Source organism: Pocillopora damicornis, chromosome 1 (assembly GCF_964200805.1).
Source record: "Pocillopora damicornis chromosome 1, jaPocDami1.2, whole genome shotgun sequence".
Taxonomy (NCBI): domain Eukaryota; kingdom Metazoa; phylum Cnidaria; class Anthozoa; order Scleractinia; family Pocilloporidae; genus Pocillopora; species Pocillopora damicornis.
This window is the reverse complement of record NC_142670.1, coordinates 5,567,001-5,589,094: the sequence shown is the minus strand read 5'-3', so window position 1 is coordinate 5,589,094 and position 22,094 is coordinate 5,567,001. Positions and strand designations below refer to the sequence as shown.

The window sequence follows — 22,094 nt, the reverse complement described above, 5'->3', positions numbered from 1 at the left end:
GTGCTAAGCCATTCGTAATTGAGCTAGTCCATTTCACAATCTCATGCTCCAACTCAACATGGGCTACTAGACCGTTTCTCATTTGGCTAAACTATTCATGTTTATGGTGTTCTGTTTCATTAAGGAAAACTAGACTGTCTATAATTTAGCCATGCCATTCCTTTACTAACTATCCTATCCTGCAACTGATCCTAAAGCCATCTTTGTATCCGCTGATCTATTTGACATCCTTGTATTTTTGGTGGTGACGGCCGCCCATACTCTCGTATGGCAGTTCAGCGCCCTTCGATCACCCTAAGCAGGCGATGGTTTAACGACCATCACATCAGCAAAAAATAAGTATACTAAAAAAAAAATAGCATGTTTATATCATTGTGCTATACCCCGGATTAATGAAAAAGAATAGTTCAAAAATGTAATGTGAGGCCCTGTCCAAACTTGGCGTATAAATAGTGAAACAGCATCGCTACAAAATAGAATCATGGATCACGAAATAAGCAATGACACGATTTTCTGTTTCGAGTTCGATGAGCTCATATTCAGCCTCTTCAAAATTGCTCGTGTTACCAAGTGCGCCGTTTTGTTACACACTTGTGGGGCAAATCACATTTTCACAGGAGTTAAGGTGAGGACAGAATAAGTTAATAGCGACCGAATGCAGTAAATGAGATAAACGGATATTGACTAAAGATACAAATAGAAATAATTTGAAACATGAGACAAAAGAATAAAAAAATATCGATGTTATTTACTCGTCACGAACGCAAGATCGAATCTCAGACCATCGGATTTTACGATCTGAAGTTCTCACACGTAGCTACAGATTTCTCGTTCATGATCCATGACATACAATGGATACATAAAGGATCATCCTGCATACTGCTTAGATCATCAATGTCGAAAGTTTCATGTCTTCAAATACATAATGATAGAAAGGAAATTTCAAGCTCTTGCTTGACAAAGGAAAAAATCATTTTTAACCGACGACCGAAAAGAAAAACCCTATCCTTCAGATCAGGTCAAACGACGGATTAAATATCAATGCTGACATGTAGATAAACATACCAGACCTTGAGGTAGCTTATTTATCTTCCCATGAGGGATTTACGAAGCTGCGGTATTTCTGATTCCAGTATCATGTGCGTCACTTGTCTGTACGAACTGTTAGACATTTATTTATGGCCTTGCTTACTGCATCCAAACTCGGCTGACAATTCTAGAGCTCAAAGAGACAGAGAGCTACGGCCTCAGATTTCTCTTCCAACTTAAAGACAACTGGTTCAGTAACAATTTATTCATAAAATTCCTGTAAGATACACCGAGGGTTTCTGCACACAAAGATGCATGAAGTACACAGATTTAAAAAAAATTTTGAATATCTTCCTCGGATATTTTTTTTAAGAAGAGTACTTCTGGTATTCGCTTTAATTCTTTCCAAGACGCGAAACGATGTAACTATGCTTTTCTCTAGATACAACGAGAAGTCAAGTATTTTTCTTGCAAAAGAACTTTATTGGAGTTAAATTTATTGCAAGTAATCTTCAGGTGAGGAAAGATAATGAAGAAATATGTAGCATATTATAATCGAAAGACAAGAAAATTGGAAAAAAATTTACATAAAGAATACATATTATTGATGTGGTTTCTTTAGCTTTGTATCTCCCTCTAGTGATTACACCGGACACCTACGCTTTTGACTGCAAAAATATTTAGGGCGCAATTGGCGGGAGTTATTTACAAGAAAAAAGCTTACCGTTATTATTTTTAGAAACTTTTTGAAGTTGTCACGGTGAGAGCGGAAGATGAAAATTTGAGAGAACTGTAACGCTAATTGGAAGATGACCAAAAACAAATGTGTATCATATTGAACGAGGGATATATTGAGTTGATCACTTGAAGAGAAATTGTATTGGTACAATATAACTCACGATGTAAATTCATCCTTATCGATTCAGTTATGGCAGGGTGTAACATGTCCTGCTCAGAGAAGAAAAGGGTTTTGCGGATGCGAGTGTTTTGCACTGAAAGAGAAAGAGCTGAATTTAAATCACAGAAATAATTAATCGCCATGGAGAAACATGTAAACAAGTAATAATCATAAAAAGAATTAAAAAAACAAAAAGACAAAAATACAAGCACAATACTGGGCATTAGATGAGGTTACATCTTTCAAACTCGTGAATATGTTACCTTCATTTTTTCATCGAATTGTTGTAAAGCAAAATATTATTTTTGATATTTTCAGGCATGTAGAATAAACAAATGACATCGTCTGGAGAATGGAAGGATTCAGAGGATAACAGTTTAACAGGTACAAATCAATTTTCATTCTTCAACTGATTAGTGCTGTAGAGCTCATGTTATTTATAATGAAAGATCACAATCTTATTTTTCTTGCGGCTGACAACAATCAAGGTTAATTTCAGTCGAATTTCCCGGTTTATTGTTATCAGATGTGAAGATATTTCAATGGTTTCTCTCATTTGACTGGTTTAATAGTCTGCACGCGATGCAATTTCCTAAAGCCTTAAACTCCAAGAAGTGATATAACTTGTAACTTATCCTTGTAATATCAATACATTATCCAGCAAACAGGCAATGAGAATACTCAAAGTTTTATCAGGTAGAATTCGTTATTTTTGAACTAACACCAAATTTCTGTATCTACTTTGAAATGAAACGTGTAGCAGCTAGAGGGGAGAATTAACAATTAGATCACGGGAGTTAAAGGTTTAACTTGCGTGATGATTATGCGGCAGAAGCGCGTGATGAGCATGTGACAAAGCTAGATAACGTGACGTATATAATAAGAGCTCTTGTCAATATCAAAATCAGCAAATATCTCTTTGTAAGTTTGTAACAAAGCTCGAGGTTGAAAAAAAATTACACAATCCCTACGTTTCTTTTGATATGGTAACATTCGCGATATATAGTAATAATAACGGTAATATGGTTCAGTTTCCAAAACGTGACACCTCCACCGCACGCTGTAAATGTACCATTTATATCTTCACATATAAAGGTATCAATATCGTCATTACAACCGGATTTATCAACATGACAGTTTTACCTTCCATGTGGGCAGTTTTTTTTTCAATTGTATTTTTTTACCTGAAGCTGAATTCAATTCTTTTTTAAAGAAAATAGTTCTTCTAATGAGAAACTGTTGTATTACAATGTCCGAAATTGAATTGATTTTTCGGCGAGCCGAGTTTCGGTGTAACGGATCTCTTTAATCGATGCTCCTATTTAAAAAATCATATTTGATTCAAATTTTCAATCAATATCTTTTGAATAAAATGGATGATACATGTTGGCCTATCGATACGAATTTATCCGCTTGAATTGAATTATCTATTTGAAGGAGTAAAAGATGTCATGAACACTCGATGGTAAAATTCGTATCTAAGCGCGGTTATCTAATATCTTATGTATGCGTGTGTATTACTGAACAAGTGTGAGCTTAAGAAGGCTGTACATCGGCCAATTTCCCTCACTATATTTTAAGCCAGGACGGAGACGAAGGCTTCGTCAGCAACGGATCAAAGGATGTATCACACGATAACAAAATATATTCATGCATTATGGAAGTACCAAATAAATCTGCGAGTTTCGTTGTGATTTTTGTTTTGTTTTGTTTTCATTTAGGACGAATCTGTGACCTGTGTTTTAGCCAAAAATGCTGGAAAAGCTTTTATTCATAGGACAAAAATTTATAGTTTAGTTATAAAATTATACGAGGTATTCAACAGGCTACAAGCATTTCTTTTTTTCCTTCTGTGGGGAATCAAAGTGGGAATCTAAAAAATACACATTTTGCACTCTTGGGTAGCCGATCAGAGCACAGCTTTCCTGCTCGCTCGCGGGTCCTACCTTAACGTATAAATAGCAGAGGAATTGGTCTTTTATTGCATTATTTTTGATCCATACCTACCGGGTACAACAAGGTTGTTTATTGCAATTCACGCATTTTGATAGGGACAGCCTTGAACGACGTTTCAACAGATGAGACAACGAAAACAAACAAACAAACGTGACACAACCCGCAGAACTTAACTGGAGCTGTCACGCAATTACAATAGCGTGACGGAGGAAACTTTAAGATTTTCAATCTTCCTCTATGATTAAGTATAAAATGTTTTCTCTGGGTTACTTTCATCTGAGTCTCCTCTTTTGATTTTAAACAATGTAACGCAGTACAATCGATTCAATTTTATTTCTAGCAATGGCAGAAAGCAACCTCCCAACAACGGGAGAAGAACTGGAGGTGAAGAATGAGTTTCCAGCCACAGGTGAGAAAAATCAACAGGGAGAGACTTCGTTGTGGTGATTTTGTACAGTTTGTTAATTAAGTATATCTTAATTCCGGTGCACAATTTTTTGGATTACTTCGACTTGAAGGTTTTTAAGGAATCCACTAAATACGTCAGTATTAGAACGCTAGTTGTAATTGCACATAGCTGTGATCACTAACAAAGTTGAAATATCTTCTCGGTAATTTCAGCAACAGAGGAAAGTGAAGTGACGTCAAGTGACGCTGAACTGGATGTATACAATGACCCTTTAAGAGGTAAGAAAACCAGGTGAAGTAAGATTGTTTGAAAGACGTCCCAGTGAAGTTTTTTTTGTCCTATTTACATCAAAATTTGCGTATGTTTTGTGAATGAGTTTTTGAAGCAGCAAAATATCTTAAAATTTCAAACTTTGTTACCAGTAAAATAAAAACGAAACAAAAAAATAATTTATTGCTCGATCCAATGGAGCAGAATACGATGACATCATTAATTATTTACAAGCCACAAAGCGGCAAATTTGAACGCGACTTCGCTTTGAAGAGCCCTAAATTAGAGAAGAATGGGTCAAACTTGGCCCACTAAGCTTTGTATAACTCAGTATTCTGAGTTTTTAGAAGTGCTTCCTCCCAAATGAACGCACGGCGTTTTAAAGGTTAAAGATGTAGCTACAATTTTCACCTAAAATGAATAATATTTGCTAAGTAGAAGTAGTTTCCTTTTGAATTTGAAGATACTCTAAATTTCCTTTTTTTTTTCAATGTGAAAGTCGTTTTCGGCGAGAGAGAGCTGTTGGCTGAAAAAAATGGCAAACGGATAACTTTTTGAGGCCGCCACGAAGAAAGTATTTGACTAAAAGTTATGCTAACACCTGTTTGTCCGTTATTGTTCAATGCATGTTTGGCAGAAATTTTACTCAATTTGAGAATTCTACAGCGAAAAGGAGGCATTTTGTCTCGGCCGTATCGCCTGTTTTGGTCTTCTAAATATTTCACGCCTCGTTAGACAGTTATGTCAACACCAGGCCCACGCTATAAACCACCAGTCAACAAAATATAGGACCCCTGACTTTCACATCAGGCAAAATGGCACTTCGCGGGAAAGCAGTACTTTCCCAATCAGATTTCTCCAGTTGGCCTCTAAGAGTATGTTCTCAATAGACAGTTACATGTATGAGAAAAACCAAGTGATCAAAAAACAACAGCGACAAAAAAACATTTTTTTTTTAGCGCACTTTTCTGAACGATGGGAAAACCACGAACCCTGGTCACTCTCAGCGCGATGCTTTTTTTTTTTTTTTAACAGAACATTCACAAGTTTTAACTTTTTCGTTCCTGGCTTTGCTCTGCTTTATGCACTAATTATGGGGTTTTATATTCTAACTTGATATTTGGGAAAACGTAACCGAGGTGTAAAAGGGTTTTTGGAAAATCTCTCTATCTAAATGTAAACCGAACAGACTTGATTTGCTTACAGCCAAGCTACAGCTAAAACCTCTAATAGAGCATGTGTATATTTTTAAACAAACAAAGAGCAAAGATAAACTCTTCTGAAGTGCGATTGTAAACAAAGTTGAGTTGAAATAGGAGCTCCCGGTAAAATTTTTGAATGAATACCCAATGAATTGGGTACAAATAAACATCCGAGTGAATGAAGATTTAGATATATGAAAATTCACATATTTGCACTGCGGTGGAAAGATGAAATTAGGTGCAGCGCTCTACCAATTGACTTGTACCCAATTCATTGACCAGCTCCCAGTTGGCTTGTTAGCTCAATTGGTAGAGCGCTGCACCGGCATCGCAGGGGTCATGGGTTCAAATCCCGTACGGGCCTGAAATTTTTTTCAGGTCCTACTTACAACTACTAGTTTCAGTAGTGTTCTTAGCTGCGAGGATCTTCTAATTTCATCTTTCCACCGCAGTGCAAATATGTGAATTTTCATATATCTAAATCTTCATTCACTCGGATGTTTATTTGTACCCAATTCATTGACCAGCTCCCAGTTGGCTTGTTAGCTCAATTGGTAGAGCGCTGCACCGGTATCGCAGGGGTCATGGGTTCAAATCCCGTACGGGCCTGAAATTTTTTTCAGGTCCTACTTACAACTACTAGTTTCAGTAGTGTTCTTAGCTGCGAGGATCTTCTAATTTCATCTTTCCACCGCAGTGCAAATATGTGAATTTTCATATATCTAAATCTTCTTTCACTCGGATGTTTATTTGCACCCAATTCATTGACCATCTCCCAGTTGGCTTGTTAGCTCAATTGGTAGAGCGCTGCACCGGTATCGCAGAGGTCATGGGTTCAAATCCCGTACGGGCCTGAAATTTTTTTCAGGTCCTACTTACAACTACTAGTTTCAGTAGTGTTCTTAGCTGCGAGGATCTTCTAATTTCAAAGTGTACAGATATTAAACTTTTCTAATTTTTCGTTTTTCATAGCTCTAAGTTCCTTTAACCTAAAAGTTTGTTTGGAAGTATAAAGTCTGCATCATCGGTCAAGGGTCGTATTACTCATTACTAAATCATTAAAACGGTATGTTTTCAGGGATAGCGAAAGTATGTCTCGAGGAAGGTAACAAAGAATACAGACAAGGAGAAGCTAATAACGCGATAAACTCTTACACGGAAGGACTTCATGTGAACTGCAAAGATAAACGACTCAACGCCAAGCTTTACAGTAACAGGGCAACAGCTCATTTCCGTTTGGGTAACAATTTCATTTCTAAATATATAAATCTCTCATGCAGCGTTACAAGATAACGGAATACACAATCTGCATCAAGAAAAGAAAGAAGTTGAGCAACAGCAGAGGAAAAGCACAAATACATGAATCCCGCTTTAGTGGATGAAAATTAAGAAAAGAAATGATTCTCGTTATTAGACTGCAATTTAAGCAATTGTAATTTTTCAGGCTTCTTTGCTGCAATTTCATTGGATGAAACTTTTTAAACCTCATTTCCTGAATCTCATAGCAAACTACATGGAATGTCTGGATGATGCAACAGTTGCTGTTCAATTGGAACCCACTTTCATCAAAGCTATTAAGAAAGGTGGGTTTTTCAGACATAAGCCATCAACATTTTATTCTCTGATTTCGTCAAAAGAGGATTGTGTGGTTTGTGGCAGGTAACTGCACTCCAAGTGTCAATTGTATCTGGTGTGTCAATGTCTGTTATGTGGATATAAAGCATAAGAAAATGTCAATAAGCTCTCAAATACCGCTGCCTGGTTAGTTCACTTTGTAGAGCGCCGGAGGTCGAGGGTTCAAGCCTTGGACCGGACCATCACCCTGAGTCTTAAAATATCTAAGGGCAATGTGCTGCCGCCTAAGCTGTGACATCTGCAAATGGTTTGATATTCTTGTCACGGATATGGACGGAAAACTGTGAGCCCCGTTTCCTAAATCTTCTCTGTAACTATTAGCAGGGGACGTTACAAAACCCGAAAAAGAAGCACCTGAAAGATTCCCTATCAAGAGTTAAACTGCTCAATGCAGTCTTCACGAAAACTTCCCCGAAAAATGCTGAAAAGTGCATAACAGCACATTAAAAGAAAGAATGCGCGAGATAAATTCGTCGTTATCATCATAAATTGAAGCTTAATTGGTAGCCGCTTTGTATTAGTTCTTTATTGTTCATTTTGAGTTCTTCCACAAGTTCAAATTTCCTTCATTATCACAATTTTTGTTCCCAGCTAAATGAAAAATTAAGTCCATTTTATCAATACGTTTATACCTTAACAGTGATAAATTACCTCGCACCACCAGTTATTCTCTCCTTTTCAGGAGCCAGAGCTTGTGTCGAACTTTGCTGGTATAAAGAAGCAAGGAGCTGGTTGCATATGGGATTGACCGTATCCTTTAACGAATGTTTCCAGCGTGATACGAGATGCAATGCCAATAATATTTCAAGAATAAAAAAATACGTTCCAGGCAGATTCTTCTACACATAATGCAAGCCATGTTCTCTTATACTGCACTGAGCAGTTTAAAGAAGCTAAAATATTATTAAGGAGTTCTTTCGATTGTTCGACGAAACTTTACTTAAAAGAAGAGGCCATATTAACTAATTCCCAGAGTTTCTGCTAAATGCCCCTCGTTTTTGTCTTGAGACGAGCATCACCATTTCGACCGAATCTAAATTAATAAATGCGCTTCAGAACTAGCTAACACTCTCGAATAACTTGAAATCAAATCTCTTCAAGAAAACCACACTCGAATTATCATTCCAATTTTAAGGTTTTATCCAACACTCTCATTATTTTTAAAACATATTTCCATTGTATGTTCGCAAATCCGCTCATGATATAGTTACCCTTGACACGTTTTAAGATTGACAACAATAACGAACGTCTGCTTCAATTAAAAAGGAAATCGAATACTGAACTAAAGGTCAAAGCAAACACTTATGCTAGTCTCGGATGTACTTACCATAATGCTGCACAGTTCGATACAGCAATCGAGTACCATCAACTTCATCTAGAAATTGCTAAAGAAGTGGAAGACAAGGCCAGAGAGGGAGCAAGTTATGGCAATCTCGGCAACGCTTATCAAGGTCTAGGAGAGTTCAAAACAGCCATCAAGTACCATCAACGTCATCTAGAAATTGCTAAAGAAGTGGGAGACAAGGCCGGAGAGGGAGCAAGTTATGGCAATCTCGGCAACGCTTATGACAGTCTAGGAGAGTTCAAAACAGCCATCAAGTACCATCAACAATGTCTAGAAATTGCTAAAGAAGTGGGAGACAAGGCCGGAGAGGGAAAAAGTTATTGCAATCTCGGCAACGCTTATCGCAGTCTAGGAGAGTTCAAAACAGCCATCAAGTACCATCAACGTCATCTAGAAATTGCTAAAGAAGTGGGAGACAAGGCCGGAGAGGGAAAAAGTTATTGCAATCTCGGCAACGCTTATCGCAGTCTAGGAGAGTTCAAAACAGCCATCAAGTACCATCAACGTCATCTAGAAATTGCTAAAGAAGTGGGAGACAAGACCGGAGAGGGAAAAAGTTATTGCAATCTCGGCAACGCTTATCAAAGTCTAGGAGAGTTCAAAACAGCCATCAAGTACCATCAACGTCATCTAGAAATTGCTAAAGAAGTGGGAGACAAGGCCGGAGAAGGCAGAAGTTATGGCAATCTCGGCATCGCTTATCACAGTCTAGGAGAGTTCAAAACAGCCATCAAGTACCATCAACGTCATCTAGAAATTGCTAAAGAAGTGGGAGACAAGGCCGGAGAGGGAAAAAGTTATTGCAATCTCGGCAACGCTTATTGCAGTCTAGGAGAGTTCAAAACAGCCATCAAGTACCATCAACGTCATCTAGAAATTGCTAAAGAAGTGGGAGACAAGGTCGGAGAGGGAAAAAGTTATTGCAATCTCGGCAACGCTTATTGCAGTCTAGGAGAGTTCAAAACAGCCATCAAGTACCATCAACGTCATCTAGAAATTGCTAAAGAAGTGGGAGACAAGGCCGGAGAGGGAAAAAGTTATTGCAATCTCGGCAACGCTTATTGCAGTCTAGGAGAGTTCAAAACAGCCATCAAGTACCATCAACGTCATCTAGAAATTGCTAAAGAAGTGGGAGACAAGGCCGGAGAGGGAGCAAGTTATTGCAATCTGGGCAACGCTTATGACAGTCTAGGAGAGTTCAAAACAGCCATCAAGTACCATCAACGTCATCTAGAAATTGCTAAAGAAGTGGGAGACAAGGCCGGAGAGGGAAAAAGTTATGGCAATCTCGGCAACGCTTATGACAGTCTAGGAGAGTTCAAAACAGCCATCAAGTACCATCAACGTCATCTAGAAATTGCTAAAGAAGTGGGAGACAAGGCCGGAGAGGGAGCAAGTTATTGCAATCTCGGCAACGCTAATCAAGGTCTAGGAGAGTTCAAAACAGCCATCAAGTACCATCAACGTCATCTAGAAATTGCTAAAGAAGTGGGAGACAAGGCCGGAGAGGGAGCAAGTTATGGCAATCTCGGCATCGCTTATGACAGTCTAGGAGAGTTCAAAACAGCCATCAAGTACCATCAACGTCATCTAGAAATTGCTAAAGAAGTGGGAGACAAGGCCGGAGAGGAAAAAAGTTATTGCAATCTCGGCAACGCTTATCAAGGTCTAGGAGAGTTCAAAAAAGCCATCAAGTACCATCAACGTCATCTAGAAATTGCTAAAGAAGTGGGAGACAAGGCCGGAGAGGGAAAAAGTTATGGCAATCTCGGCAACGCTTATGACAGTCTAGGAGAGTTCAAAACAGCCATTAAGTACCATCAACAATGTCTAGAAATTGCTAAAGAAGTGGGAGACAAGGCCGGAGAGGGAAAAAGTTATTGCAATCTCGGCAACGCTTATCAAGGTCTAGGAGAGTTCAAAACAGCCATCAAGTACCATCAACGTCATCTCGAAATTGCTAAAGAAGTGGGAGACAAGGCCGGAGAGGGAGCAAGTTATGGCAATCTCGGCAACGCTTATGACAGTCTAGGAGAGTTCAAAACAGCCATCAAGTACCATCAACGTCATCTAGAAATTGCTAAAGAAGTGGGAGACAAGGCCGGAGAGGGAAAAAGTTATTGCAATCTCGGCAACGCTTATCGCAGTCTAGGAGAGTTCAAAACAGCCATCAAGTACCATCAACGTCATCTAGAAATTGCTAAAGAAGTGGGAGACAAGGCCGGAGAAGGAGCAAGTTATTGCAATCTCGGCAACGCTTATCGCAGTCTAGGAGAGTTCAAAACAGCCATCAAGTACCATCAACGTCATCTAGAAATTGCTAAAGAAGTGGGAGACAAGGCCGGAGAGGGAAAAAGTTATTGCAATCTCGGCAACGATTATCAAGGTCTAGGAGAGTTCAAAACAGCCATCAAGTACCATCAACGTCAACTCGAAATTGCTAAAGAAGTGGGAGACAAAGCCGGAGAGGGAGCAAGTTATGGCAATCTCGGCAACGCTTATGACAGTCTAGGAGAGTTCAAAACAGCCATCAAGTACTATCAACAATGTCTAGAAATTGCTAAAGAAGTGGGAGACAAGGCCGGAGAGGGAAAAAGTTATTGCAATCTCGGCAACGCTTATCGCAGTCTAGGAGAGTTCAAAACAGCCATCAAGTACCATCAACGTGATCTAGAAATTGCTAAAGAAGTGGGAGACAAGGCCGGAGAGGGAGCAAGTTATGGCAATCTCGGCAACGCTTATGACAGTCTAGGAGAGTTCAAAACAGCCATCAAGTACCATCAACGTCATCTAGAAATTGCTAAAGACGTGGGAGACAAGGCCGGAGAGGGAAAAAGTTATTGCAATCTCGGCAACGCTTATTGCAGTCTAGGAGAGTTCAAAACAGCCATCAAGTACCATCAACGTCATCTAGAAATTGCTAAAGAAGTGGGAGACAAGGCCGGAGAGGGAGCAAGTTATGGCAGTCTCGGCAACGCTTATGACAGTCTAGGAGAGTTCAAAACAGCCATCAAGTACCATCAACGTGATCTAGAAATTTCTAAAGAAGTGGGAGACAAGGCCGGAGAGGGAAAAAGTTATTGCAATCTCGGCAACGCTTATTGCGGGCTAAGAAAGTTCAAAACAGCCATCGAGTACCATCAACAATGTCTAGAAATTGCTAAAGAAGTGGGAGACAAGGCCGGAGAGGGAAAAAGTTATTGCAATCTCGGCAACGATTATCAAGTTCTACGACAGTTCAAAACAGCAATGGATTACTATCAACGCACTCTAGAAATCGCTCAAGAAGTGGGAGACAAGGCCGGAGAGGGAAAAAGTTATGGCAATCTCGGCAACGCTTATCGCAGTCTAGGAGAGTTCAAAACAGCCATCAAGTACCATCAACGTCATCTAGAAATTGCTAAAGAAGTGGGAGACAAGCCTGGAGTGGCGTGCTCACTCTGTTCCCTTGGAAACCATTTTGAGTGCCAAGGAAATCTCATGATGGCCTTTGACTATTATTACTCAAGTGTAGAATTGTATGATGATATCAGGGCCAGTCTTGAACTCAACGATCAGTGGAAGATTACTTATCGTAATCTTTACCAAAGAGCATACAAAGGTTTGTGTCGTATAAATCTCAAACGAGGTCAAGCTCTAAAAGCTCTTCTTGCCACAGAGAAAGGACGTGCTCAAGCTCTGAGAGATCTCCTGACCACAAAATATCAGCCTGGAGATTCTTTAACGGAAGGCGCATCCCACATTTCTCTGAGGTGCGTTACATTGAGCACAGTTTTCATAGCTATTAATGGACCATGCGTTTACTTCTGGGTTTGCCTCAGTGAAGATAACATCCAGATGAAAAAGGTACACGTCAACGATTATAAGTTTGAGGATGAATTGGAACGTTTCATCCAGCTGCTGAACGAAACTACTCTGAAGGAGATCCGTGAAAGAGATACTGTTAAAATCGAAAATCTTCCTCCTGATTCGCCGACAGAAGAGGAAAAGGCCAATGATGTGATCCGAGTTGATGTGAGGCACTCCCAATCAAGTGCTTTAAAGAAGCTGCATGACATTATCGTTGCTCCTATTGCTGACCTGATCGAAGGCAACGAGATAACATTCGTTCCTGAGGGGCCATTTTGCCTTGTACCTTATGCAGCGTTGCTGGACTCCAAGTCATCATATCTGAGTGATTCTTGCACAATTCGTGTGCTTCCCTCTCTGACAACGTTGCAACTAATTCATGATTGTCCAGCTGACTTTCACATCAAGACTGGTGCATTGCTTGTCGGCGACCCATGTTTCAAAGATATCATCTATCAGGGAAGACGTCTGGAACAACTTCCAGGAGCAAGGGAAGAAGTGGAAATGATCGGACGTATCCTCAATGTTCCCCCCCTCACTGGAGAAATGGCAACAAAACATGAAGTTTTAAAACGAATATCATCAGTGGCCTTAGTTCACATAGCAGCACACGGTAAAATGGAAACTGGAGAAGTTATCCTAGCGCCAAACACCACAAGAGAAAACCCTCAGCCGCATGAGGAAGACTATCTACTGACGATGAAAGATGTCATAGAAGCTGGGTTGCGAGCTCGTCTGGTTGTACTTAGCTGCTGTCACACTGCTCGTGGGGAAGTCATGGCAGAGGGTGTGGTGGGCATGGCGCGTGCACTTTTGGGTGCCGGTGCTAGATCTGTTGTGGTAACCTTGTGGGCGATTGGCGACGAGGGAACCCTAGAGTTCATGAGTTTCTTCTACGATGCACTTGCCAAAGGCAAGAAAGCAAGTGAAGCTCTCAATCAGGCCATGAAGTGTATGAGAGAAATTGAAGAGTTCAAGGAGGTGATTTACTGGGCACCATTTGTACTCATTGGTGATGATGTCAACCTGGATGTCAAGGATATTAGAAGCCGAAACAAGTAAATATTCTGTTTATACATTCTATTTAATACAAAGTTACCTTAAATCGTAATTATAGCTTATCTATGAGCAATGATACTTGCGTGTTATTTTCCTTTCAGTTGGGTTACGATATTTAGTTTTTGCTCCGGCAAGTTGAGATGCAGTAAAATCAAGAGGACACGTTTACGATGATGACATTCTTTTTAGGAAACCTGATAGGAGTAAAAAAGCAAATTTCTTTTAAAACAATCCTTTTGTGCAATGTATCGTTTCATGTGCTATGAAATATTTTATGGCAACTCAACTATCCTTCCTAAACTTAGATTCTTTTATTTTTCAGTTAAGGCAGTGAGCATTGGAGCCCCAAGGAGTTTTAGAATACCCGCAAACGCTGATATTTGGACCATAAACCAGTAAGCTACCGATTAAATATTTGTCAAGAGTCTTCTTTTCAAAGCAGGAAGAACCAAAAGGCGACTAAAGTCAAGTTTAACAAGAGAACGGATTTTCATTGATTCAAAAGTTGACTTTTTCCTTGTCTGAACTGCTCTTAAGAGCTTGATCTTTTATGTTCAGCTGAAACTACTGGTTTTTTTCACATAATGTCTTGAAATTATCATGAGTATCTATACAAAAGTTAATTTTTAATCTATGTATCACCTACTAAGCGGATTTGGGCGTTGCATTGGCGTCGAAGTTGAAAAGTCTTGAAAACGTTTCCAGAGTTTTTTAGACTTTTACTCAATCGGTTTTTTTCTCATGAGTGATGTAAAGCTGTTACAGCCATGTGCGTGTGTGGAGAATTTCCATGGAAATTGGAAAATAATCAGTTGTCCGATTGCTCGATTATCTTAGTTTATGTCGGATGGGAATTGTGAGTAACTTTTCGATGATTTGTACCCAGTAATTGGTGCTTAAAGTTAGTTTCTGCTGATCAGAATTTGGTTTATCTGGACCTAAAATGACAGATTTTGGCCGTAATGGCAAGGATTTAGTCTTGGTATTAGTTAATTTTCTGAGATTTCTCCTTTAATTTTGAATGCGATAAATTGTGTTCTTTTTTACAAGACGATCGATGCATTTTAAGTATATTTTTTAAACTAATCGTCCGAAGGCAAAACGAGAAGTTTTATCTTAATTTTAGTTACCGGCGTACACAGCATTAAAAGAAGCTCAGAACGAGCTAGAAAGTTGGAGCCAAATGATTTCATTTAGTTTCTCCGATTAGATTGTTTACTTATTATCTAAGTACAATAAACTAACTTTTAAATGTCAAACAATGAAACAAGTCGCTTGGTTTTTTGTTAGAATGGAAGAGGAAATCAATGACAAGGGGAAGAAAATTTCTGCATCAACCTGCATAAGCCACTTCTTGTCGTTTGAAGTAGTGAGCGCGCCTAAGTCTTATTCGCTTAATAACTTTTGCTCATTTCTTTGAATAGGTTTACAGAATGAGAGATAAACTTCGATGTTTTCTGACTCTATAACTGCTAATATCCATCTCGACGCATTTCTTTAGCACGTTATGCGACAGATATGATGTTTTGTTACATCTTGTCGTTTGAAGTAGTGAGCGCACCTGTGTCTAGTTCGCTTAACTATTGCCCATCTCTTTGGATAGAGTTATTAAATAAGATAAAGACCTCGATTTTTTTTCAGATTTTATAACTACTAGTTTCATTGGCAGCCGTTCCTTCGGATGTCACGCGACGCGCTTCTGTAAGCATGTAAAGCGACATGATGTTTTGTCATATATCTTTGAAGAGGCAAGGAAAAAGAAATTACCTTTCGCTTTGGGAGATGATGCTTTACTCCATTTATAGAAAGAGTCCTCATCATGGGTACCCTAGGTCGGTGTGGTTCCTCGAGTGTAGAAAATATTGATGAATTTTTTTTCCACGGTTGTAAACTTAACTAAAACAGCTTAACTTACTTAGAACTGAAGAGGGTCGACCGAGGAGAACTTCTTGCGGCTAACGGTTTAAATTTTGGCCATTTTTCTGCTGCGGTTAACTCAAAATAACACAAATTAACACTTTGTAGGAAGGAAAGATTTCTAAGGTTAATTTTTGCTGTAACTAAGGGTTAAAATCTGTCAATTTTTACGCCTAACAGCTAGTTTTTTGACCGATTTACGGCTAACGGTTAACCCTATCTAATCCGGAGGTCGTGGGTTCGATTCCCACCGAGGTCAAAAGATTTTTTCTTTGCCTCGTGTGGTTCCCTGTTTCCCTTTATTAGGGCTAACGCCCAATGGGTTATTCATGGGTTTAAATAGCACTTTAATTTACACTTCAGAGTTAATTCTCTGTTTCACCATTTGTGTTCCCAGTGCTACGCGGCACAACATTCATATGTACCCTTACTTTCTCTTCGCCGCGATTCACCATCCTAAATCGTCCCCGACTTTCTCTGTGCGACCTCGTAGCTCAGTCGGCAGAGTAACGGTAGATCTAATCCGGAGGTCGTGGGTTCGATTCCCACCGAGGTCAAAAGATTTTTTCTTTGCCTCGTGTGGTTCCCTGTTTCCCTTTATTAGGGCTAACACCCAATGGGTTATTCATGGGTTTAAATAGCACTTTAATTTACACTTCAGAGTTAATTCTCTGTTTCACCATTTGAGAAATATGCAAGATGTGAAATGAAAACGGTTTAAGAGGGTGGCATTTTCAATTCGAATTCGGAATTAGACCTTTTAGGGAAAAACAAGCCGTGGAAAAATCCTGGAGGCGAGGATTAAACTGGGAGATCTTAAAAAACTGCGACAACGTAAATGTTTCAGCAGAACATCTCTACTGACGATAGCATATATTACAATCATTTAAAAAAAAAAAAGATCCATGGGAAGGGGGAAGGATGAGTCGATGGTCCGTTTATCCCCCCGGGTTGGGAGTGTAAACAGCTACGTGGTTTCATGAGTAGCATCTCCGGACGGATTCTCAAGAATCTTAGAGCTACGATTTCAGAAGGTAAAGATAAGAATCTCCCTGAGAAATTGATAGACTTAGGCTTCTTTCTTCTTCTTAAATTTTCTCCTCGTGCTACATAACTCAACTCCGTCTATCCACCCTACAGCGGTTTTTAGTATATACCACAACAGAGCTCTTCGCGTGGGCTGATTGGCTAATTCAGAATTAATAGTCGAACCTGTATTAAGAGGTCGGTTGTAAAATTCCCGAATTTTTTCCTCTTATGCATTGTGACTTTCACCACTTTTTAGCGGTGGTCTCTATTAAGCGGTTGTGGTCATCCTTGACTGAGTCCCATCGGCCTGTTCGGGTTGTATGGAACGGTCACTTAGGGCGGAATCACTCGAATAAAACTACGAATTGTCTCTGAAGTAAAATTTATTCCATGTTTGTCTCCTAAAATCAATGTTAGTATTTAGAGTTCAAATATCCTCAACGCATTGCAGATTATCTTTCTTCTCAGGACTGTTTGTATCTAACAAATAATACATAAGAAAATTACGCAAATCATTTCCTTAGTAATTACCAAGAGGTCTGGCCGTTAGAATTCTTATTAATCGTTCTGTTTTTACGCTGCATCATCGTTTTGTTGATGTTATTCGATACATTTTGGAGCCATTTTTTAAAATAAGCTTCACTTGAAAGAGAAATGATAAATTATGGTACAAAATGTTGTTTTCTTGTCTTTTCTTGGTGACCTGTATTAAACGATGATAACACTCTGTTATAACACTCAGTTACGGGTTAAAAACGGTTGCTCATTTGTGCCGTCCTCGTGAATTTGTGAAAGAATTAAATGGTTAGTTATGAGACAAAAAAGACGAGTTCCTTAATGTCTCTGGAGTGTACGCTGGTATTTTCGCAAGTTCACGCCGAGATTCCCACGGGACACCTGTCGGGATCTCTCTCGGGATGCCGGTGAGGAGATTTGTACCAGGGAGCCAGCGGGAATTCAACCGGGATCCCCGCGCGGATAAAAACGAGCAAACAAAATTGAATGAAATCCGGTTTCGTCAGTGGTCCCACCAATCCAATATTTCACTTCCTCCTCACTTTCCACTTCCGCTAAGTTTTTTTCGAGAAAGATCAGAGGTCTCCACGACGTTGGAGTTCGCTAATTGTATATGAATACATTCCCAAGTGTGAAAGAAATCGGCCTTCGCCAAAACACTCGTGTGGCTAATGCTCACAGCTGTCTGTCAACTACGTATTCTTTCTTGCCGCTAGTTCTTTGCTCCTCAGTTCCAAACCCACACCATCCTTCCCAAGTCTTTCCCCTAATCACGGACCTCAATAATTCACAACATTATTTGGTATCGTGCGCCAATTTTTACTTTTCTTACTTTCATAATAGTTAAAGGAAAAAAACAACGACAACAACAAAAACCAAACAAACAAACAAACGAAAAATAAAAACCAAAAAACTTCCGCTTAAAACGCCTAAGCAAACCGCAATATTTATCTATTATTTTTCTCTTTTTTTCCTTCCTATATACTTGGCTTTAAGCCTAACATAAACCGCTTGCTCTTTTTGTATGTATTACTTTCCAATACCTGATATATTATCTTTAAAAAAAAAACCCCATCAAATTCAAATGTACCAAAGAGGATTAATCAATATTTAGAACCCATTATCGTTTACAGAGAAATAGACTCACAAAAAAACTCATCTTAAATTGCAAATGTTACCATTTGCCTCTCCATGTTTGCCAGATAAAATAATTCCCATTTCCGAAGCCAGCAATAAAAATCCACAATAGCCCTTCTCCATCTACCCATCTCACAGCGGTTTTGAGTATATACCACACAGGTGAATTGTGCTTTTTGCGTGGGCTGTTGGTTTGGTGATTATCGCCTGCGCGTGTATCAACTCGGGAATCGACTTTCCAACTCTAGCTTGAAAAGAAACATTTACACTTATAGTGGTTTTTTAGCATATACCACATTGGTGAATAGAGCTCTTCACGTCGGCTGATTGTCTTATTCGGAATGAATAGTCGAACCTGTATTAAGCGGTTGGCTGTTAAATTCGCGAATTTTTTTTTTCCTGTTAAGCTCTATCACTTTCACCGCTTTTCATCCTTGGTCATCCTTGACTTAGTCCCATCGGCCTGTTCGGGTTGTTACCATTTGCCTCTCCATGTTTGCCAGATAATATAATTCCCATTTCCGAAGCCAGCAATAAAAATCCACAATTTTAAATTGTTTTTCAATAGTACTTTGTGTGCTTCCTTGCTCATTTCTCTACCACAATCTACGTGTTTAATAAAGTTTAGCCCAGAATTTAGAGTAGCTTTCATTAGGGGAGTTACATTTTGACTCAAAAAAATTTAAAATACAAAAAAACAAAAACCACAACTACAACAACAACAACTACAACAACAACAACACCCAGATACAGACTGTATTATACTGTGGTAACAAACGAGGGAGACCTTTACCCCAAGCTATAGCAGATCTCCGGAAAATGGAACCACAAAGAAAGAACAGTGTGCTTCCTTCTTAGTTAGTCTCAAAGTTTTACACTGGAACGTCAAAGTTGACGCTTTCAAAAGTCACAACAGATGCCGTTAAATGGCGGTCTTAGCGGCGGTACTTGATAAAAGATGGGTTGCGTAGGAGAGTCACGGCCAGGAACCAGCGCTTGACAGCCTTTTGAGACATGCGCGGCTGACGGGGCCTGAAAGACAAAAAGAGAGGAACGGCAATATAAGCTGCGTTTGAAAGGTTTGGACGAGATCTGGAGGGACTTTGTCGAGTATTTCAAGTTAATTAACCTTCAAAAAATTAGTTCATGACAACCAAGGAATCATAGCAATAGAGAAAATAGGCCAAAAGAGAGAAATTTCTTTCTTACTTTGAGTAAGAAGGGAGACAAAATGTCTTTTTTTCCTTCACTATTGTTCTGGAATGGCAACGAAAAGTCATTTAAAACAAATATTACAAAGTTTCAGAGCGTCCTGCCTTGATGCCAAACCTACAATATGCAGGCTCTGTCGGAGATCCGGCGACAAAATAGATGCCTTGAAACACGGTACTTGAAAACTAATTTTAACGTTTAGAACGGAATACTTAAGCATTTTAGACTCAAGGTGAAAAAAAGGTTACACACGTAGGGATGTTTCTTTTTCTCCTAATGAAAAGCTTTGAAACTGTTCTATATCACCCAGAATGCAATCACTTTTTTAAAGGTCGGCTTGAAAAGTAACTGTCGGTGAGATACGTCTTAGTTGCTTAAAAAACTGTGCAAACTGGCAAAAAAGAAAGGCTAACTTTCAATATTCCCGCGTGACCACAGAATGGATACGAAATGAATAGTAACCAACCGAACATAGCTCGCATCGTAAGTTTCTTCTCAACGTTACCCATTTTTTATCAAATCTGACTTGGGGAATGGGGTACGTTTTCTGCCTAATTTTCCGGGATTTCACACTAATAACGACGCTTAACAAAAGAAAATTATGTATTTCTTGTCCTCCGTGAAAAGATCATTTCTAGTATTATGATTGGTTGCTGAGTGCCGGTTGCAAGTGCATATACAGCGCTGTGTTTTGATCTTATCAGGGAAACAAACGTGCCAATTGTCTCTAAGCTACAGTTGCCCATTCGTCTGTCCGCCCATTCGTGCGCACGCTCATCTGTCGGATTATCAATCAAGCAAATCAAAATCCTAGGAATGCATCATCCCAGCCGAGTCGTGATTCTGGAGACAGTTTACTTACACTCTTCCAGGAGCTGATGATCTTTTTGTCTGTCAATAAGCAACTGACAGAACACCAGCATCACGGGTTGTCTGTGGGCAACCAGCACAGTCACAAAACCAAGGTATGCGACAAAAGCTAGAAAGAAAATTAAGAAAGGTTGTCAAGGATCCCATAGGTTATGCTCCAGTTAGCATAATGAGAACTCTATAAAACTCGTGCAACGCTCTCGAACAATTAGACGTGAAGCTATTACGAATCGCTACGAAGCCAACACCGTTTGCTGCGTTCTGGGCAATTTGTTGGATCTTGTCACTAAAGAATTTCTGCTCGACCTTCCTTTCGTCACTGAAGTCTTAAAGACATTAATTAATTGGTTAAAAGCTGTCTTAGGAAATAGTTAGCAACTTGGCAGCAGAATAGGTCTGTATGTTGTATATCTCACTTCACATAGCCTCTGCCACTTATAAATTGCTTGTACTGGGTGCGTGCTACGTACCTTTGTCCCAAGCCTGGAAACCCTGCACCAGTGATGTTCGATCGATACGAGAGATGAAAATCACTCCTAAAAGCATGCCCTTTAGAATTCGCATAGAAGCAGAGAGAGGTCCAGGAATTATGTCGTAGAAGAAGAAAAAGTACGACATGATGGAGAATAGCCGCCTGAAAGAGAGAGAAAGAGACCAAAGTGTTCACGATACGGGCTGAATATTTTAAGCTAAGTGACCCATAAGCAAGATGTGAATCTAGGAGAATTACCAATTAACCTGGATGCAACCAGTACAACACAACAAACCAACAACCACAACTACAGCAACAACAATAACCATCACAGCAACAAAACCGACAACACCCATCACCACCACAACAAAATTAATAACAACAATAAACACCCAAACAACCATAAGAATTTAGATACATGCCAAAAATCTTCCTATTAGAGACGTCTCTGTCGGCGAGTTTTTGCGTCGACGTTCAATTAATCTATCGCAGCTTTGTATTGAACGTTCTCTCGGCGAGGCGTGAGTTGACCACTAAACATACAATAGCATATAACGTGTACAATTAACACAATAATAAAATTTGCTGCGCCATTGGTCATCAGCAGCCAAATAGGACCGAGCGGAGTCCAGTTCGGTCTGTAGTCGTAACAAAATTTGAGAAAGAAACTAGACATCAGACTGATGTACAACAATACCTGTTATCAATTGTGACAGTGATGTTTGGATAAGTCGAGTCACGAAAGACGAAATGTGTTAGAAATAACCGGAACAACATCAGAAAAATAGCTGAGGCCAAAATGGGTCTGTAAAAAAAACATTTCATGAGTACTAGATTGCGTCTTTCGAAAAGCCTTCAAGTCTCACAATAATTATGAAATTATGATTATAATTATAAAACCAGCTTAGCCACGAAATCCTGATCCTGCAAATATTTTACTGTATCTTGTTTTGATGCTTAAACAATCTTTAGAGTTGCATCCTACATGTAGAAGAGTATTTTTCAATTGAGTGTCGAAAGTAATCGATGATTGCTGTGATTTTGCTTAACTTCGCCGTGTGATTGGTCCAGAAAGCTCGCGTCACCTTCTCAACCAATCATATTCAAAACCTGAACCAATCGTGATTTGATCACTTGTGTTTTCCCGCCTTTTACGCAGTACGCCCACAACGATCACAATAACCATACGGCATATACACAGATGGCATTTCATGAAGTGGAGCAACATCAAAAGAGAACAGCAGACAAGACAAGTCCTGCTTCTATCCCGCCTACACAGAAAATTGAAA

At 39.4% G+C, this 22,094-nt stretch overlaps 2 protein-coding genes and 1 non-coding gene across 3 annotated transcripts; 2 read left to right on the top strand and 1 right to left on the bottom strand.

The window, feature by feature from the left end:
- Window positions 1-4,225: 4,225 nt before the first annotated feature.
- Window positions 4,226-14,913, top strand: LOC149051544 (uncharacterized). The gene is made up of 7 exons (XM_089186527.1): window positions 4,226-4,292; window positions 4,505-4,570; window positions 6,843-7,004; window positions 7,270-7,347; window positions 8,082-8,149; window positions 8,628-13,651; window positions 13,975-14,913. The coding sequence occupies exons 1-7, from the start codon at window positions 4,226-4,228 to the stop codon at window positions 13,976-13,978; spliced, it is 5,469 nt and encodes a 1,822-aa protein (XP_089042653.1). The 3' UTR covers window positions 13,979-14,913.
- On the top strand, window positions 6,056-6,128 carry Trnaa-ggc (transfer RNA alanine (anticodon GGC)). Its single transcript has one exon. It is a non-coding gene; the product is annotated as a tRNA-Ala (tRNA).
- A 3,892-nt stretch (window positions 14,914-18,805) lies between the features above and the next one.
- On the bottom strand, window positions 18,806-21,878 carry LOC149051543 (stimulated by retinoic acid gene 6 protein-like). Its single transcript, XM_089185644.1, has 4 exons — window positions 21,503-21,878; window positions 20,804-20,967; window positions 20,328-20,442; window positions 18,806-19,343 (listed from the first exon to the last, which is right to left on the bottom strand). The coding sequence occupies exons 1-4, from the start codon at window positions 21,628-21,630 to the stop codon at window positions 19,187-19,189; spliced, it is 564 nt and encodes a 187-aa protein (XP_089041770.1). The 5' UTR covers window positions 21,631-21,878; the 3' UTR covers window positions 18,806-19,186.
- Between the last annotated feature and the right edge of the window lie 216 nt (window positions 21,879-22,094).